The sequence below is a fragment of the Nothobranchius furzeri genome, chromosome 16 (genome assembly GCF_043380555.1).
Source record: "Nothobranchius furzeri strain GRZ-AD chromosome 16, NfurGRZ-RIMD1, whole genome shotgun sequence".
In the NCBI taxonomy this organism is placed as follows: Eukaryota; Metazoa; Chordata; class Actinopteri; order Cyprinodontiformes; family Nothobranchiidae; genus Nothobranchius; species Nothobranchius furzeri.
The window spans coordinates 27,864,311-27,885,515 of NC_091756.1; the positions used below are offsets into that span (position 1 = coordinate 27,864,311).

The 21,205-nt window shown below is 41.2% G+C and overlaps 1 protein-coding gene across 1 annotated transcript in view; it reads left to right on the forward strand.

Moving 5' to 3' along the window:
* The window catches only part of shisa8b (shisa family member 8b), a 42,895-nt gene that overhangs the window by 13,217 nt on the left and 8,473 nt on the right, over positions 1-21,205 (forward strand). The window contains exons 3-4 of the mRNA XM_015963666.3: positions 6,179-6,303; positions 16,524-16,637. Of these exons, the coding sequence (XP_015819152.1) occupies positions 6,179-6,303; positions 16,524-16,637 (239 nt within the window). The remainder of the gene's footprint in view (positions 1-6,178; positions 6,304-16,523; positions 16,638-21,205) is intronic.

The following is a 21,205-nucleotide window of genomic DNA, read 5'->3' on the forward strand; positions in this document are numbered from 1 at the left end:
CAACCAGTAGGCTTTGATCACTGGACCTCAGGGACCTGCTGGGGGTGTAGGGACTAAGAAGATCACCAATGTAAGATGGTGCTTGTCCATGTAAGGCCCTATAGACCAGAACCAGGATCTTGAAATGAACCCTGAAGTTGACTGGCAGCCAGTGAAGCTGGAGGAGAAGCGGGGTGATGTGGGTGTGTTTGGATGACTTGGTCAGAAGCCGAGCACAGGCATTCTGAACCACCTGTAGACGGTTCAGGGAGGTTCTGCTCAGACACGTGAAAAGAGAGTTACAGTAGTCTAAGCGTGAGGAGATGAAGGTGTGGAGAACTGTCTCAAGTTCAGAGTGAGACAGAATGGGACTCAGCTTAGCAATGTTCCTGAGATGGAAGAAGGAAGAGCGACCAAGAGAATTGACATGAGAATCCAGGGTGAGAGCTGGGTCAAAGGTCACGCCAAGATTCCTGACAGAAGGTTTGGTGTGAGAAGCAAGCTGACCAAGAGAGTTTCTGACTTTGGGAACCAGCTTGTCTGGGGCACAGATGAGGATCTCAGTCTTCTCTTCATTCAGCTGTAGAAAGCTCCCAGCCATCCAGGTTTTAATAGAGTCTAAGCAGGTGTGTAACATCTGCAGCTTAGACATCTCATGGGGCTTAAAGGAGATGTACAGTTGGATGTCATCTGCATAAAGATGGTAGGAGATTCCTTTGAAGGAGCTCAGGATGTGCTGAAGAGGAAGCAGATAGAGGAGCAACGGTGCATAACTCCTCCGTTTTTTTTTTTTTTTTTTTTTTGTGGTTTCAGTGGTCGAAGGTTACAATATTAGATTACTGCCTATGTGTATATACATGTACCTTTGTTATTATTTTTCTTAAAATTATTCTCCTAAGTGTTTATGTTGCTGTAACAAGTGAATTTCCCCACTGTGGGATCAGTGAATGTTGGATGGGAGAAGTCAGAGTTATACGTCACTGCCTTTTAAACATGTTTCAGTTGAAAGGGTATCCATATGGAACATTTACATTTGATCGGTGGTTTCCAGTAGAAGACTGAGGATTATTAATGGGTTTTTTGTTATTCTGAGTTGTGTGAGTTCTAATGTGAGGTGTCAGGTAGGCATAATTGATTGTTACAGGACATTAACAAAGTCATCTCACTGAGGCTCGAACATGATGGCACAAAGGAACTTAGAGAAGTCAGACGAAATCCAGTTATATAATTAGTTTTAGATCAATTAAAGAGTTGTGGGAAGTTCAAACTGAGAGTTATACTGGAATCATATGTGTAGGATTAAGATTAAGATTAGGTAACAGAAGTAGAGGACTAAGTCTGGATTATGGAGTCCAGCAGAAGTTCTGGGCGACAAGACAATAAGAATTGTAAAGTAATACAATCAAATATCAGCAGCTTCATTTTGTCGCAGTCAGCATCAGATAAAACTGTAAAGCCTAAATGTTTAGATGCTACTATGAGCTGTGCAGCTATCTCTACTCATGCAAAACTGAGCCAACGCTCCACAAATGCCACGCTGCCTGCAGACAGGTGCGGTTTTTGCTGCAGATTAAGAGTCTAAATCAGCAAGTTGTTTGAGCGCCAAGCCAAGAACGACGAGTTCAAAGATGCCCGAAGCATTTCAACGCAATGAGTTGAAAAGAAATGCAGAGCTAAGCTAAAGGGGGAAAAGATGTGCAGTAAGATTAAAAAAGAGAACAGAAGAAGTTAATTTAAAGACTGGATTCAGGTGAACAGAGGGCAAAAAGAGAGGTTGGCTGGGAATCACTAAAATCTGAAGGGGAACCGTTTTTATGATCATAATTAAATGCAGTTTGACAGAGAAATGATGCACGGTGCATTTGGAAGGAATCACAATAAGATCTGCATCTGAATTCATTAGCATGAATTACTGTTATGATGTTTTCATGCTAAATCCACTCCTATAAATAGACTCCATTTAAACTTCAAACACTGCCACAAAGCTAGAGGAAAGCCAAGAAGACTCTGTTTACCAAGATTTCCTGACTGTTGTGCCAATACATCATTTTAATTCTGATCTTTGAAATATTTATTTCTGTTTTAGAGATTTCTCACATTTACATTCAGGCTCCTTTTGACAGGATTAGAATCAGATTTTGCATTATCGATAATCTGAAGCTGCTTTTGGTCTTTAAGAGCAAAACCAGCGAGCAAACGTTGGATTCCTTTCAGCGATGACCAATACAATGACATGCAACAACAAAGCAGACTCACGCTAACAAAAATCCCCCGCTGGAGCCACTTTTGGGCATCTCTGACTCTTACTGTAAGATATCATCACACTGACATGCAGTTAGAAGTGGCTGAGTGTGAACAAGTGGCTGCAGGCGGTGGCTGTCAGGTCAGTCAGGCTCATGGTGGTGTTCTGTGTACCTGTGTGTCATTTTGAGACCTGCACACATTATTCTGATGTACTGGTGTTTAAATTATTGTGAAATGAATGAAGTCAAATAGTCAAAAGTACAAATTCAGTAAAACCTGGAACAAGAATGTGTTATAGGACACTGGTTGTAAAGTAATAAATGATAAATGACCTGCACTTGTGCAGCGCCTTTCAGAGTCAGAGGACTCCAAAGCACTTTTCACTACAGTGTATCGTTCATCCATCCACACACTGGTGGTGATGAGCTACAGTGTAGCTTCAGCTACCCTGGGACACACTGACAGAGGCGAAGCTGATGCCACCAGTACCGCCAGTCCCTCTGACCACCACCAGCAGGCAAGGTGGCTTAAAGGTGGCGTAGTAGCGTATAGTTTCCTGGCTCTAGGGGGCAGTATACAAACATTTCAGGCTAGTTTTACACCATATCGCCGTGACTGTCGCTCGTTTAAAAAACATTACGGTAAATGTTGTCACCTATGGAGCAGAAAGCATGCAACCTTGGCATGACTCCTCAGACTTTGATGGTTAATTCCATCGAGAGAATGTAACGCTGATGCCTGCCAGAGGGCTCTTGTGTCGACTCATAATGGCGTTGCGTGTGTCCATCCCAACGCAGGCGGAGAAGTAAAAATTTGTCTTAAGCAACACTGTTTAACCCCAAATGGCCGAGCCTCAATCTGGATATTACAACCTCCTCTCTCCATCCTCCTCATCACTCCCACACCAACCTGTATGTCCTCCCGAGGCCATCTCGCTGCCCCCTTGCCATCTTGTCCACTAACTCATTACCCCCAACCCTACAGTGCACCTGTACCAACAAAAACTGAACAATAGACCCATCCTGTGAACTCTATACAAGGTACCTCTGCTACCACATCCGGCCTGCTGTCCGGGCACCTTCCTCTTACGCTCTCCAGTGCTGCACTTGAGGCAGAGCATCTGACCAGCTCCAGCAGCCTGAAACACTGAGAACTGGTGTCCCTGTCATTAATTACAACAAAAGAAGCTGGACAGAATTATCCAATAAGTGTTTTATTTTGAAATAAACTGGAAGCACCTCGCTGGCACCTGTCCCACTTCCTGTCTGGCTCATGTTTTTTCAACTTCATGGCAATCTCCACGCAGTGTCCAGGAAAAATAGAAATCACGTGGAAAGATTCTGCAGCTCCACACCAGGAATCTGTGTGAACTTCCTCACATGTTGTTTGTGAGATTATCCTTGGGTATTTAAACACATCAAAAGACATGGAGCCTGAATGCAAACATATTGCAGTGATGTCACGCAAGAAAACGCCGCCAGTCACGGGCATCTGCCTGAGACCTTTTGAAGGACACTCCTTTAAGGACACTCACGACGATTTCCAGGCTGAACAAATCCAAATACACAAGCTGACCCAAACCAGGACGACTCTGACTACGTTTACATGCAGTCAGTATTCGGGTTTTGATTGGGTTAAGGCCGGTATTCGGGTTTCTGAAAAACACGGAATAACCCGTTTACATGTACAAGTGAAGAGAGGTACCCCTGTATACATGGAACTTCTAATATCCTGATCACATCGCTTGTGTGTGATCTGATGTCTCTATAGGTGCTTTCTGAGCTGAAGAGGATGTGAGCTTCTGGACTTTGCCTCAGACAGGCTCATGGATGTGTCGACACATTGGAGGCAGGAACAAGCGCTATTCAGCCAAAGTTTCATAATCAGGGAACATTTTCTAAGTGACAAGTCTCTCTGAGAGACAGGGTTTGGAAAACGTTCGCTTCAGTGAGGGGAACGGGGCGGATTTAGGACTGAAGAAGATCCGGGGCTTAACACACACGCGCGTGCGCACACACACACACGTGACACGCACTAGTCAACATTATATATTATTTGTCTTGTACCACATAAATTTTCATCTGAAGCTACATATTCAGCATATTCAGGGCAGAGTATTGTTCCTGTTAGTGTTTAGTGTGAGATGATAGTAAATATTCCCTTTCTTTCTCCAACAACTTTACCTGATAGTAAGCTAACTTTAGGCAAACCAGCAGCACAACAAATATTTTCAAATAAGACTCACAAACCTGAATCAACACCAGTCTCATCAAAGCTGGGGTTCTGTCGCGGTACTTTTGGGCTAAAAAACGTCCTTATGTCCATCTTCACTCATGCGTTTCAGGCAGAGACTGTAGAAGAAGCCGGCTGCTGAAGGACTTCTTCAGTGGTGGAGGCTCAGGCAGGCTGTATACAAACTACTGCCAGCTGCTCCCCCTCTGTTGGACTTTGGTACTGCATGTTACTTCCACGTTTTAGATCTGGGGCTTTTCATAAAACATTCAGCGCTTGAGCCCAAGTAGCCAGGCCTAACGCCGCCCCTGGAGGGGAACATTCCTGCATGCGCTCTGGTTCTGCTGCTGCTTGTGACCGATGTGCTCCAACCCCTCTCCACGTCTTCAGCTTGCTGTCCATCTCACGTGCGAGCTGTCAGCGAGCTGCGTTGAGCGTGGTGTCCAGTTTAACGCTCAGATGTTCTGATGAGAATCTTTTCTCGATTGATTTAGCTACCTCCGCGATGTGCATAACGATTAAGATGCCAACGCATCTGCATGCGTCGGGGTAATTCTTTCAAAGTGACCAACAGCCTTGAGGTTTCCCCGTCAAAATAAACGGTCAACTACGGGAAATATCCAGTCAGTGCCAACCCTGATATTTAACTGTTTTGCCTTCTTGAGGAGATTGTTGCAAAGAGAAACATTAAACTTGATCAACACCAGAGCCATGCGCACCCGTCGTCTCCGTCGCTGTAAATGAGGGGAAAAAACTAATTGATCGGATAACTTTCTTACTTTTTGAAGTGTTTGATGAAAAGTGTTGTTCAGTAGAAAGTTTAATTACAACAGTCCAACGAGACAGAGCCTGGATTTGGATTCTGAACAGTTAAACACATTTTCAAAGGAGACGTGTTTGACGCGTTAAAAAATCGGCACATGCTCAGGCCCGGTAGGCCCGCCCACAACGCCGCGGCTGCTGTGGCTCCCAGTGTTTTCTTTACTGCGGGAAACGGGTAATAATGGCTCTTTGATGGGAAAACATTGCCGGCCCCGATCTACTCAAAAGACCAAGATTCCTTGCGAATAGAACATGCACAGAGCGCACCTCTTGAAAGCGTTATCCCGATACGAGTTTCCATGGCCTGATATTAGAGTTAGAAAAGGTTACCCCAAGGGTAATAACCCGGTTTTAAAAACCCGGTTATGAGCATAACCGGGTAGTTGACGGTGTTTACATGGCCTTGAGGAACCGGGTTATTGGCTGCATGTAAACGCGATGAGTGTCTTTGTGTAGAAGTGTTATTGAGATGCTTTTTCATTTTTATTGTACTGGTTTGAGTTTCTGGGTTAGTGCATTTTTGCCAGACTCTGTTATGGTTTATTTATTCTGTTCCTTTGTGTTCAGCATGTTTCCAGTTTGCTTCACTTTCCATTTTGGGATAGTTTATTGTTTCTCTCTTAACCTGTCACTCAGCTCATCAAACCACCTGTTAGTCATCCACGTCACCTCTCCTTGTACACATAGTCCTGTGTTTCTCAGCCCCCTTATCAGGTCCTGGTGTTAATCTTGGCTCAGTCTTCTGTGGCCCTCAGGTGTTCTTATGTGGATTTTGTTGCTGCCACATCAGTTCCTGTATTCAGAGTTGCTAGTGATGTTTCAGTCCCAAACTGTAGGTCACTGTTTTTACAGTGTGTGTGTGTGTGTGTGTGTGTGTGTGTGTGTGTGTGTGTGTGTCCAGGACCCTGACAGACCTGCTGAAGCAGCAGGGAAGTGAGACGAGCTCAGTGGAAAATGCCACGAGCGGTTCACCCAGCGGAGCGAGGGCCAACGGCATCTCAACCAGGATGCTGCGCAGTAGGAGTGGTGAGTGCAGAAAGATATAACACACACACACACACACACACACAGTAGAGCATACACCGATGCAGACAAATGAATGAATAACACTCCTATTTTCTGTTGTTAAGAAACAACAAAATAGGTTAATCACCTTCCTGTGGCAATTAGATTTTACTATTATTATAAAAGCAGACGGCACCGCTTTAGAAGAGCTCCTTATGCACGTCGTGCATTTCCTGTAAATGTAAAAAGAACTTCCTTCATTTTTAAAGCTAATCTGCATTTATCTGTGTGTAAGTGATAAGAAAGTATGTTGAGCAAAATATACAGTACATGTAACTATGTACTCCTGAGTTGTTCATTAACGTGACTGATTTTAGGTTAGATGGAGATTTTCTGGACCTGGTTAAAAAAGTCCTCATTAGATCAGTGTCTTCAAAATGTGACAGTTTGTCACTTTTTTCTTCAATTAAAATGTACTAACTTAGAGGAATTTCTTAAAATAATAATACAAATTGTTATTAAAAATCTGCTTTTGTAAGCAAATAACAAAGCAATCACAGTAATGACGTCAATGTTCCAATGAGATCTTTGTATCACTCTGTTTTGATACGGATGCTTATTAAATATTTACTTACAGTCAGAATGATTGACACGTTTCTCTCATTAAAAAGCAAATATAGATGAAATGACGTGTTTTATTTTTTGGTTTTGATTCTACATGTTGGCTCTAAGAAAGGAAACTTTTCACACAGGAAATAAAATAAGTCACCCACTTTCATTTGATCATTATCCAGTTTAAGGCATTTATTGCTTTTGGGCCATTTTGATGTGTTTTCATAATTTGTACTTATTGTCCTCACTATTGTAATAGTCTTGTCAAAAGTTCTTAAAAAGCAAGAAAATAAATGAAAATATCCTGCTAGCATTTAGAAATTCAGGGAAGACCTTTTGTGGAGGAACTATGACACTTATTAAGAACTGTTAATTATAGATGTTGCGTAGAAAATATAATACTGGGGAAAATACACTGAGCAATATGACATGCCTGTCTGTAACTTGAACGTGTTTCTTGTGCAACAGGTGAGATGAATAATTATGGTAATTTAAACAGGCTGAACCCCTACAGCAGCCTTCATTAAACATTGATTCTGACCGCAGAAACTCCTCCTGGATAATAGTCGTGTACGTTTTGCTCTTTTGTTTAACAAATTGTGGAAAATTGAGAAGAGGTTGTGAAAAAATAAACGTGAACAAATAAAATGTGCATGTTTGTTAAAATACAGGAATGTATGGCTGTGCAGTTGGCCCTGTTGCATGACAGCAAGAAGGTTGCAGGTTAAATTCCTGACTGCAGCCTTTCTGCATGGAGTTATGCTCTCCCCATTTCGTCCAGATACTCCAGTTTCCTCCCACCAACCAACACCATGCATGTAAGGCTGACTGGTGACTCTAATGAGTGAGTTAGTTTGTTTGTCCCTGTGTCTCTCCCTCATTGACTGATGGAGTTAGACACCGGCTCCCTGTGGCCCTACAGTTGATGGATGGATGGATGTTTACTATACAGCCTTGTGAAACGTCTCACTAAAGACTTTATGTACTAATTAACTTAATTTGATTCCAAATGAAACATTGCTTGGATTTTTTTCTCCAACTAGCTACTAACAGTCACAGCCTAGCAACACTAGTCTTGACTGTAACACATCACCTGGAAGCTGTCTACTATTGTATATGTATGGTCGACACACAATTTGACATCACGAAACCTTTTCCTTTGTCCCAGAACTTCATTTGCTCAAACAGCACAGGAATGAATGCAGACATGGTCCAGAATGGTGCCACGGGACAAAGCAAAACACAACATAGGTTGAAAACAAAAACAAAAAATGGATGAAAAGAATTGGATTTTCCATTGTAGGAGACAGCGTTCTGCTCATTAGAGGCGGTGATTGAAAACATTAGAACTGATTGGTGTGGAGTTAAAAGCACGGGAGCTATTCTTAATGTTTTAAACATGACTTTTTACAAAAAAATTTAATTCCAGTGAATAAACAAGTGAGAATTTCTAAGCTCCCACTAATGCATCCATTTCTACAAAGTTTATTGTACAAATAATACATTTCTACAAAGGTTATTATATAAAATGGCCATCAGGAAGATGCAACTGTAATCATTTGTGACCAAATGGTCATATTGGATACAGGTCCCATACTCTATTTTTATATTTAAGGTGCATCTTTCACAGAACCATGCAGTACAAGATACATAAAATATGCAACTGTGGACATTAAACACAAATTTAAAATAAAACGAATAAAACACGTTGTCAAGGTCGAGGTCAACTTTATTTATATACTAGCACCTTTACTGTTCCTCACGCAACCCAAAGTGCTGAACAGAACAATGCCATGAAATAAAATATGCTCCAGTAAAACATATATAAAATTATGGCTTTATACAACAAAGTATATGATAAAAACCATAAATAAAAGGATGAGAGTGAACAATAAGAGACTCGTTTAAAAATAAAACAAGATACAAACAATAAAAACTACAATAAACCAGATAAAAAGAGAATAAATGCTCAACTCATCTACTGTTAAAACCCAAGTCAAATAAAAACGTTTTAGGTTTTAAACTGCTCCATGCTTTGAGTGGTCCTCGGTTCTAGGAGCAGATTGTTCCAGAGCCTAGGGCCAGCCACTGAAAAAGCTCTATCCCCATGGGACTTTAGACGAGCTTTGTGACTGGGGACAGGATCTCGAATTCCTGGCAGGAGTGCAGGTGGTGAGTAAATCACCAATGACAACATTCAAGATCGGATGGAGCAGCCCGTGACGATACTATGACGAGATCCTGAGGCCAACTGTTGTTCCATTAATCTACGACCATCACCTCATGTTGCAGCATGAAAATGCACATCCCCATGTTGCAAGGGTCTGGACACAGTTCCTTGAGTCTGATAAATTCCCAGTTCTTGCATAGCTGGCCTACTATTCTGACATGTCCCATGTTTGCCGTGTTCTGGAAATATTTTGCAACTCCACACATTCTTGTAGAGGAGTGGACCAACATGCCACAGGACAAAATCAACAACCTGATCAACTCTATGTGAGTCAGTGTGTCACAATTCTTCAGGCAAATTGGGGACACACCAGAAACTGTCCATCTAGACTGGTTTTCTGACACACACATCCCCCCACCCCCCACCACCACCCCCACCCCCAAGTACAGTAAAACTACACATTTCCATAGTTACCCTTTATAGTAGCAGCCTAATTTCCACCTGTTTAATGATATTCATTTATAATTTTGTTGAGTGCACAACAGAAGAATGACTTCTAAACATATGAGTGTCACAGCAAAGGGTCTGAATACTTAGGACCATGTGATATTTCAGTTTGTCTTTTATATCAACTCTGCAAAAAAAAATTTTATTCTGTGTTTTTCTGTCAATATGGGGTGCTGTGTGTACATTAAAGTGACAATGTGTAGTTTTTACCATTAATTTCTGGAAACATCCATTGAAATGTTGTAAACTAATTAAAAGATGCCCATTTGATGAAAAATATTGGCAGTTTCATAACGTATAACCATAAAAATCTGTTCTAAAATACACGGGAGTGGGTCTAAGTCTCTGAGCGACGCCATATTAGATTCCGTATTTCCTTCTACGGAAGCCCGAGAGGACAAAATGCATTTGCTGATTTGTAGCAAATGGTTACAAAACTATCGCCTATAAGCGTTGTTGTTTTACACATTTACCTCTTCGCTCATATCCAGTGATGAAAGAGATTTGATGTTCTGGTTGTTTTGCTGGACAATGAGCTCCCAGGAATTTTTGTCCCTAATGGCCATCCGCTGGTAAGGTCTTACTTGAACACAAAAGTAATGCTTCCTTGCAATCATTTAGGTATGTACTGCCCCCATTGCCAGGGAAAATACACACTGTCGCTTTAATGAGGAAAATAATAATAATAATAATAATAATAATAATAATAATAGATTTTATTTGTAATGCACGTTACATTTAAATGAAATCTCTAAGTGCTGAAATTAATTTAACTGATTTTAGAAAATGGCTCCAATATAACAAAGAGTGAAAAATTGACGGGGGTCTGAATACTTTCTGTACAAACTGTATAGGATGGCTTGCCAGGGTGGTGATCCCTAACATTTAAGACAAAAATGTTATCACTGTGAAACATTTAAAAAAAAATTTTTTTGTTGTTTTCCAAAATACTTAAATTCGTGGCCCAAAAACTTAGGGAAAAATACTTATTATTGCTGTATGTAAATAATTGAGGGATATTTTTCCAGTCCAGTTACACCTTTCTATGACTCTTCTCTAACTTATACCTTTGGATAAAGTGTATCCAGGCTGAAGTGTGACGTTAGCTGAGCAGCAGATAGTACGACGATTTCACCAAGTGAAAAATTTGTATTTCCAAAGAATTTGCTTCAGGTGTTTATTTATCTATTTATTGATTTAATCCTGTTTTTCCCCCTCAGATGGTCAGGAGTGGTATTCAAATTCACACCTTGCCTCCAAATGCTGTTTCATGCAGAAACATCAGACCTTAATCTCAAAGTTCCTCTTTACTCTGGGGGTGAAAAAGAAGGTTTTTAGCCTTCGCTCAAAGGTGAAAAAAATGTCAAAAAGTCTTTGAAGTCACATCCTCCATAGTTTGTATGAGCCATGGCTGCCTGCTATAAAGGAGGGGAAGGGAGGAGAATGTTTGGAGCAAAAACCTCAGACATGACTCACTGTAGAGAAAAGGCTTGAAGCAAAAAGCTATGACCTATTTATCAAACATAACTGCAGACGTAGAGTGACCCAGTAACAAATCACTCCTGATGAAACACATTTTGCCCTCTTTCAGCTATTTGTTTTTCTGTTTACCCAGCTGTCAGAAACTTCAAGTACTTCTCTAAGATGTTCTCTCTTAACTCCTCCCTGGAGCTGGGAACAACTTAGTCCTGTAAATTATTGATCACCGTGCTAATGGAGTGCTGATTGGTATGTTTAGATCATTGTTTGTATTCATCCATTAACCAGCTTTGGAAAAACGTAAACCAGCATTAAAAAATGAATGGCTTGCCCTAACATCAAACAGACTGGAACGTCTTCAATCTTTTGCATCTATGTGGTTAACATAGTGATCCTAATGATCCACTGGCAGAACCATTAACATTTCTTTTTGATCTTGGTTCTCTTGACTGTGCATGTACATAAGAATTTTTACCATAACTTTGGTTGTTACAGCAATCACAGCACATCTGTCACTGACTTGAGTCCGTTTATCTGTACCATTGCTGGCTCGTGTTTTAGGATGATCATATTTCATCTTGATGTTGACAAACACACTCTGCACTTCCCTTCATTACTTTCCCCATTGCAGTCACACACAAACACATTTTTTCAGATAATGTATCGTGGTTGTGAGTACCAACAATGGTTTCAGTTCAAAAACCAAGCAGATTGTGTGTGTGTGTGTGTGTGTGTGTGTGTGTGTGTGTGTGTGTGTGTGTGTGTGTGTGTGTGTGTGTGTGTGTGTGCCCACACACACACACACCGAGCTGGGGAAGGACACGCACACACACACAAACACCGAGCTGTGGAAGGACACGCACACACACGCGCACACACACACACACACACACACACACACACACACACACACACACACACACACACACACACACACAAACACCGAGCTGGGGAATGACACACACACTCCGAGCTGGGGACAAAGAGGCTGGAGCTACACCTGGAGGGGCTGGGGATGACTGAATGAACACCGGACCTGAGGGGAAAGATCTGAAGGGCTACAAACAGAAGACACATAAATGAGATGCAGAGAAAGGACACATGAGGGCGCTATGAGACACAAAAGGGGAACCTAGAGAGGGATGGGGAACATCAGGAGACACATGGGGAAGACGCAGATGCAGACCATGACAGAAGTTCCTGTTTAAAACAGTTGCATCTCTTTCCTGGCTGCTTCGTTGGTGATCTACTGAGACAAAAGGCTCTGTGGCTTTTTTTATTAAGCTCTAGAAAATTGTACAACAGTACACAGTGTGTGTTTCAGCACGGACACTAAACATAGCCTATCAGTGTTTCATGTTTCTGAACCTTTAAACTATTTTAGATGCATTTATGTCTTAACTGATTTGTTTTTTCCAACTAAACCTGTTGCCAGGCATTATTTTGTAATTAATGGCTAATTTTACCTCTCTACCCTGGAGCTGCTGGTCCATCATCAGCTCAGTATGCTATATTATTGCGTGCCTGTGGTGTTTTAACACATTAGCTTACACACATGAACACAAACCTGCTGATTTGTGTGTAGCATAAGGCTGCCTATGAACAAGATTATTAAAAAAGGAGTTTGGCTGGAGCCAGAGCGGTCTTTTAAATTTCACATTCACACGACATGTCTTAAGGTCACATGGTGTTTACGTATCCTTTACAACTCAATAAATTGCTTTGAACCTATTGTACGCAAGCGCATTGTCACTCAGCTTCTGTTGCCGATTATTGATTATTCTGATATTTTGTACCAAAACTCAACAGTTTCTAGCCTGCGGTCTCTTGATGTCGTCTACAACAGTTTGTGTCGTTTCATTTTGCGGTGTTCTTTTAACACTCATCATTGTTATATGTATGAGCTTCTTGGTTGGCTGCCTTTAAAAGCTAGACGACAATTTCATTGGTTGATATTTATGTTTGAGTGCATTTATTTTGATTTTCCACTTTATCTAAAAACTCTTTTGGTTCCCACTGATTCCTTGTGTTCCACCCGCTTAACTACTCTTCCATCATTTGTTGTTCCTCGTTTTAAAAAGGAGGTGGGTAGACTTGCCTTTTGTGTTAAAGCTCCTCTGGACTGGAATAAATTACCCACTGAATTAAGATCCCTCTCAACAATTCGTCAATTTTCCCGCACTGTTTATGCTTATGTAAAGCCAAGCTGTAGTTGCTTTGTTTAATCTTTATTATAATGATTTTGTGCATTCACTGGCTAACATGCTGTATTTTGTTGCCAAACTTTGTATTCAATTGGGATATTATTTCACTTTAGGATTATTTACAATGTAATTTCTTGCCCTTATTGCTCTTTGAGTGCCTCACAGCAGTTTTATTTAATTTAATTTTGTATATAGGTATGTATGTACGTATGTACACGTGTGGGTATTCATGTATCCATGCTTATGTGTTTATATTTACGTGTGTATATATATATTTATACATATCGTTAATTTTACTATTATTATTTATTTACTTTCCTTCTTTTCTTTTTTTTAAGTTTGTTATAACTTTCTAACTCTGCCCTCTTATTTGTTATTGGTTGTGTTGTAGGAGGACCTGCTCGATAACGAGATGTTACATCTCAAGCGGTTTATCCTCCTGAAAAACATAAGTTAAAGAAATAAATAATAAAAAATAACTCACTCACTTTAAACGGTCTGAAAAACAGACATCCTGGGGATTTCTAAAGGGATTTTAGCAGGCAGTGCCCCTACAAAAACAATCTATAATTTTACATTTCATAAATGATTTTACCAGCTACCAAGTAGCTGCTGTAAAACTCAAATCAATGATAATTTCACATTTCTGCTGTCCTGTGTCACTCACTCAGTTCTTAATAATGAGTAGTATTTTTGGTTTATAACAATAAATACATCTAGTTTCCAGTCAGGTTTTGGTAGAGCTCATTCTACTGAAACAGCTCTTCTTAGGGTCTCTAATGACTCACAGTGATGCAGGGGACTGTTCTGTTCTGGTCCTGCTGGACCTGACTGCAGCCTTTGACACTGTTGACCATCACTGAGAGGCTGAGAGACTGGGTAGGCCTATCAGGAACTGCTCTGGAGTGGTTCTTCTCTTATCTGTCGGAACGTTCTTTCTCTGTGGCCATCTCCAAGCTTCGTCCCTCCACCACCTCCCTCACCCATGGTGTCCCACAAGGTTTTGTGGTGGGGCCTCTACTTATCCTCCTCTATCTGCTTCTTCTTTTAAAGGGTTCTCCTTCCATCTTTATGCAGATGACATCCAACTGTACATCTCCTTTAAGCCCCATGAGATGTCTAAGCTGCAGCTGTTACACACCTGCTTAGACTCTATTAAAACCTGGATGGCTGGGAACTTTCTACAGCTGAATGAAGATCAGAATGAGATCCTCATCTGTGCCCCAGACAAGCTGGTTTCCAAAGTCAGGGACTGTCTTGGTCAGCTTGCTTCTCACACCAAACCCTCTGTCAAGAAGCTTGGTGTGACCTTTGACCCAGCTCTCACCCTGGATTATCGTGTCAGTTCTCTTGTTCGCTCTTCCTTCTTCTATCTCAGGAACATTGCTAAGCTGAGTCCCATTCTGTCTCGCTCTGTACTTGAGACTGTTATCCACACCTTCATCTCCTCATGCTTAATGTAGTTCTCCAGGAACGCTACTCAGAGTAACTTGGACCGATGCAGCTCGGCCTGACCACAGTTTCCACAGCATAGTTCGAAATTTTCCCTCTACTTTCTCCCCTGTTTTTAGTCTCTGCTCCGTTGAGGTATTTGGCAAGGCTGAGTCAGGCCGGCATCGTGATTCTGGGCGCTGATTGGCTGGGGAGCGGAGTCACTGGTTGCTCTGGAGTTTTCTGCCTTCTGTTTCACTTCCTGTAGCCATTTCCTGGTTCAGAATCTAAACAAAAAGCCATAAAACTGAGCAAAATGTTCAGCAACACCACCATTTTTCTGCTGAGTTGTGTTTCTGTTGAGCATACAGGTTACCTTACACTGTTGTGGTTACTGATCATCTCGTTATTTTGTCATGAGTAAAAATCCCTGAACTGTCTGCAGGTGGTGCCAGTCAGCTTCAGGGTTCATTTCTTTTTTTGTACCAGAAAATTGTGTGGGAGGCAAAAATCACAGGTTCGTGGGAATTATAACCTGATGAAATGCTTAAAACTCTTTGTGGTATTTTGTAGCTTTCTCTTTGTTCATCTGGGTTTTTTGTCCAGTGCTTTGCCTGACTTAAAGAAACATTATTGCAACACTGGATGGAAATAAATCTGGTGATGTTGCAGAGGCTTATCAAAACAACGCCACAGCAAATGTGTGTTGTAACCAAAGCTGAGGTTTTTTGGTGGCCACTTTTTTTGGCTAAGCTGTGTGTCTTCTTTAGAGGAGTTGACCTGCCAGTCAAAGAGTTAATCAATTTAAATCTTGAGAAGCATCCATCAAATTTTATTTACCATTTTTTTAAATAGAAGATCTCTTCCCTCCTTCTTCAATATGCTACACAATACCTGCCTGGTTAAATGAAGAAGATTAAATTAAAAATACTTATACAAAGACTTAAATCGATTCAGCAAGAAAAAATGTTTTCAAAAATCAGTGAATAATGTAGAAGTTCAGTCATCAGGTCCACCCCCAAAAAACTAGTTTAAGCAGATTAGCTGGTAGAATGTTCCATGTTTTATCATACTGTGCATGTGTGTGTGTGTGTGTGTGTGTGTGTGTGTGTGTGTGTGTGTGTGTGTGTGTGTGTGTGTGTGTGTGTGTGTTTGTGTGTGGTGTTTAAGGTAGCAGCTCAAAGTGATATAAAATGTAGTCACCGTGGAAAATAAGTCGACGTTTTCAACCCCTCTGGCTTGGTGGGTGTAATTTCCTAACTCTGCAGCAGAGCATCCTTTATTTCTTTAACATCTCTCTCTCTCTCTCTCTCTCTCTCTCTCTCTCTCTCTCTCTCTCTCTCTCTCTCTCTCTCTCTCTCTCTCTCTCTCTCTCTCTCTCTCTCTCTCTCTCTCTCTCTCTCTCTCTCTCTCTCTCTCTCTGCTCTGGAGTTCCAGTCTTTGGCCGGTTTTCATGCCTTTACTTAAGCGATTAGCATTCAGAAGTTGCTCAGCATTCATATCTGTCTATTCCAGCGCAGACAAAATCAAACCAGATGAAATCTTCTTTTTCTAATGCTGCTTTTCATTTTAGAATTAATATTATGTAATGAACTGAGCACTCGTGCACACACTCATTCACTAACTTGATTAGAACATAGCTAATCCGATTGGCAACACATCAATACACATACTGATTTGCTCAGTCTAAAGTGGTCCACTGAACACACAAACAAGCACTAATATGATGCAAACAGACATGAAAGTGATTTAAAAAAATACCAAATATTCAGTGCATTCTTGTCCTGTTTGTATGGAGAAATTCAGTGTTTGTTTTTCTCAAACTGGTCTATTTGCAGAACAGTACCAGTTGAATAACTCTGCATACGGATCAGCTGGACAAGTGCTGTCACACCTGCACAGTAACCACAGCTCTCTGGGACTGAACAAATACACCTCCCTTAAAGCCGTGGGTAAGTTGAAACACCCCACACTCACAGGTTGATGCTGATGCCAAGTGACACCCTGACCTTTGCAGCACTCTAAGACAGCAGTACAGAATCTGTCAAACGATGACGGCGCCTCCAGATGATCCTAAAGTAGAGCCGCCACACCTCCTCTGCCTGCCACCGGTTAGGGGAACGTTAAAGTCCTTTGATACTGAGAGTACATGATTGCACACTCAAGAGAATGACTCAACTCACCCCTTCTAAAGGTCCACTATTTGTACATTGTCACTGTGCTTTCATTGTGCCTTCAGATGAGGTTTTGTGATGTAACTACAAATTAAGCTCCTGGGCCTGGTTCATGCCGGTTGGAACAAAACCCGAGTGCTGTTGCCCTCGCACAGTGGGTTTAAAAGTTAACATAGCAGTGTCCAACCCAAGGTGTCCCACCTTATCTAACAGCCTACTGCTAGTCAGCCAAAGGCTACATTTATAATCTACAGAAAGTTTACAGGTTTGAATGCTGCTCTGCTCTTTACATTGATATTTCCACTTCAAAGGTCTGTTTGGGCCTTAAAGAGACAAAGCATCGTTTTTACCATTAATCTCTGGAAATATTGCTGAAAATGAATTAAATGATGCCCAGTTGTTGAAAAATATTGGCAGCTTCATAACGTATAACCATGAAAATCGGGTCTAAAATAAATGGGAGCAGGTTAGGGTTAGCCATGTTAGACACCATTTTTCCTTCTACGAGAGCCTGTGAGGGCAAAATGCATTTATTGATTTGTAACAAAAGTTTTGCCATTCACAAACTGTTGTTTTACACATTTACCTATTTACTCATTGCCAGTGATGAAAGGGAGTCTGATGTGCTTGCCATTTTGCTGGAGGTTGTATTCCCAGGGATTTTTTTACCCTAATGACCATCCACTGGTAAGGTCTTACTCGAACACAAAAATGCCGCTTGCTTGCAATAATTTAGGTATATACTACTACTGCCCCTATCACTAGGAAAAATGCACATTGTCACCTTTAAAATGGTCTAATTTACCCTAACAAAGGCCCGGTCCCTAATCAGGTCACCATATCCCCAGCATCTAGCTCCTTGGGTCAGTTCCACACGTATAACGAAGTACTTGCTTTGATGTCAAAAATCAGCCAGATTATGGATGGTCTTCCTGGGTTCTTGGTAAGATCCCATCATGTTAGCATGGCTTGCTTTCCTATCCAGTCCATAACAGTCATGTCAGAATGGTGTCAACATGGATCAGTCATAGGACCTTTTTATAGGAACATTGCAGGAACTTGCTGAAATAGAAGTGTTTCATGGAAGAGGAAAGTAGCAGCTATTTGTTAAGTACTAACAAGCAGGATCATGATGGCCTCCACACCGGAGTTTTTCCAAATTTCACGTGATCCAATCACGTTCTAAGCTATGCAATGCAGTCACTGAGTTGTTGAAGACGGGAAGAAAGGATTATGAGGTCAAGACATCTCCTCATGTTTCAACATAGATTTAAAGAGAAAGTCAGCCCTACCAGAGTCTTACTCCACTCCCACTTGCCGTTTGAAAAATACAACAAATACTGTCGCCTGGCAGACCGAGAGGGCGGAGCTGCTAACAAATACACACACACACACACACACACACAGGCTCACAATGACATTGTGATATCATAATGTACCAGCTGGCGTCATAGTGTACCTCCTAGCCAATAACAATGGCAGATTTAAATTCAAATGTAGTGCAGAGTTTTACCTGAAGATGACACAACACTGACATTTTTTTTGACTACAGCTAAAAAACAACAGCGTCGCGGACGTCACACACAACAACGCTCAGTCTCATAAACAACATAGACAGCAGCGGAGTTCGCTGCGGCTATTTCCTCTGTTCTCAATGGCTTGAATGTCTTTAAATCCACAACAAGTAGAAGCGCCAAAGGCATTTCTTCTAAAAGAAAGATGTTTGCACCGTTGCCAGATGCCATTTTTGTCTACAGCTAAAAAACTACAGCGTCGCGCAGTACAGTCGGCATTTCTGTCTTTTATCTGATTGGTTAATTTTGAGCTGGCTAGTCCCGCCCCTCATGTGCTTCTCTACCTGTGAATTGTCAGACTCTTTCTCTGTGCAGGCCAGGCTAATGTTCTGTGTGTTCGTGAATGAAATGTAACTCAAGTGCATGCAGGCTTGTTTGTGATCATGTTAGGAGAACCAGTTCAGGGTTGAACTTTCAGTGCGTTCTGCTGCAGAGGAGCGCGGGGGTCAGTTACTGACTGATGATCAGAAGATCAGACGTGTCTCCCTTTTAGGGACAGAGAGAAGTAAAAACTTGTAACAACATGGTGCCGTGTGTTTCCATTGCTAATGCTAGCGGTTAGCTTCTGTTGACCGAGACGTTCTCTGCTGATTCTGGACGCTAAAACAACAACAGCCTTCCCGTCGTGAGTCAGCAGGGGTAAGCCCAAATCACAGTGTGATGTAGATCTGTCAGCCTTTTCTATTCCTAGAGTTTCACCATCTATGCTCCATCAGTAGCTAATGCAGTTGTTAGGTGTAGGAGACTATTTTTATGCTCAGCCTGAACTAACTCATGCACTGTCATTGACGACTAATGTCATTTTAAATACAGCTGCTTGCTGCCAATTGTGTTTTTTAATGGGGCGGGCCTAGGAACGAGCTTGTGCACTTTGAGAGTAAACAAGGTTCTAAAGTTGCTTTTCATCCATGTCTGTCACACGTCACGTGATCCTTCCATGAATTGGGAAATTGTTTTGGGACTCTGCCATGCCTAAAACAAGGTGCAAACGGGAAAAGCTTCTGCGGCTCACATTTCGCTTTGAATTGTGAAAGAATGGAAAAAGCCAGAAATACGCTGATTCTTCCAGATGTAAGACATGAGTGTGTCCACTGTTCCCTATATGAAAGCAGCCTAATATGTCACGAGAACGTAGCCGGGTCCTTACCTGGATTACTTGTTGCTGACTGTAAAACTGTTGATTTACCATCATATGGATTGATGTTGTTGTTTTTCTCTTTGGAGAACGTCATGCAACAAGAACACAGCTGAGATTCTAACCTTTGTGCTGCAGCTGCACCACCATACATCCCTTTCACACGTTTAGTCATCAGAAAGGGAAGTTTTGATGAAATTTGCTCCCAGATACACAAATGTTGGTTTATTGGTATTTTATTATAACTAGTCTGATAGTTTTATCTGGAATTGGACTGTTTGTGATGTGATTCACATGTAAGCCAGACACATTTTTCTAGTGACACTTATTTAATGTCGTGTCATGTGAATTTTCCTTAATGTAATCAGATTTTTTCCTGTAACTAAAGGGTTTTGATGCAGGAAAACAAACATTCCAACAACAGGACGTACCTCAGGTTGAAACTGTGACGGTGAATTACCACTCATCCCCTTTGCCGGGTGATGAAGCTGAGAGCCCACAAACCCACTTCGTGTTGGTTAAAGTAGGTTAAAGAAAGAAAATATTGTGATTCAACTGGAGCGTTCAACTTGTTCTTTAAAGGCTTAAAAACTCCTGACAGAAAACATGGAAGCGCTCACAAAAACTGGGTTATGAGAGATGACTTCAGAGTTTTGAGCTTATTTCAATAATTCTCTGTGACATTTCTGCTTTACTGTGACACACAGAAACACGCGTAACTTTACCTCCATCATCTCCGTTTCACTCCTCGGATTCGCTGTTCCTTTCTGCGTCAGCTGTCTTCTCCCCTCCAAGGTCTCAGAAAGAGGAAAGAAGCTAGTGTTCACTCATCTTGAGGGCAGACACCAATTTAAAATAAAATAACTAGCCATCCTGTTAGATCTTCTTCAAGTCCTTCCTGACCTTCTTTTGCCATTTCTGACTCTGGTTTATGTTACTGGACAGATTTTAGGTTTCTGAACTTCTTAGAGAAGGTCAAATTTATTTGTGGCTGGAAAACAAAATCTTTTCCCGTTTTTTAATATTATTATTATTATAAGTACCACCATTCTACTAACAATGATAATAATGTGATTTCCTTTAAGTTTTCACCTTTTCCTTGTCAAAGTGGAAAAAAAAAACATGCACGAACATTTGGTGCAAACCAATGAACTTTTAGAGGAGAAGCTGATTCTGCTCCCAGGTGTTTGAAACTACAAATGCATTTTGGGTTGACTGACTTATGATTCAGGCCAGCGACAGACCACTGTTCATTTCAGGCTGATGTGACTCACTGCTGCATCCAACTATGACCAATTTAATAACTCTAAAAGTAAACTCAAGTTTAAGAAGAGAGATAATAAGTCTAAGTTTACTATGACCTCATTTTCAAAAATGTTCTTCTCCACACAATGTGGTCTGCTGGGTTGCAATCGCTGACTTTTTATTTAATTTTTCACATGAAGGTAAGATCCCCATCCTCCAAATTTTGTTCTGTCTCGTCTTTCTGGAATATGAACCACCTCAGTTTTCCCAAAAGGGTTCAAATGAAGGCAACTGGACATTTGAACACTTTTAGATTACCATGACCTGGATAACTGAGAACCTTCATCAGCACACCTTTTTAGAAAAAGAGGTTAATTTTGACCCGCTTGACA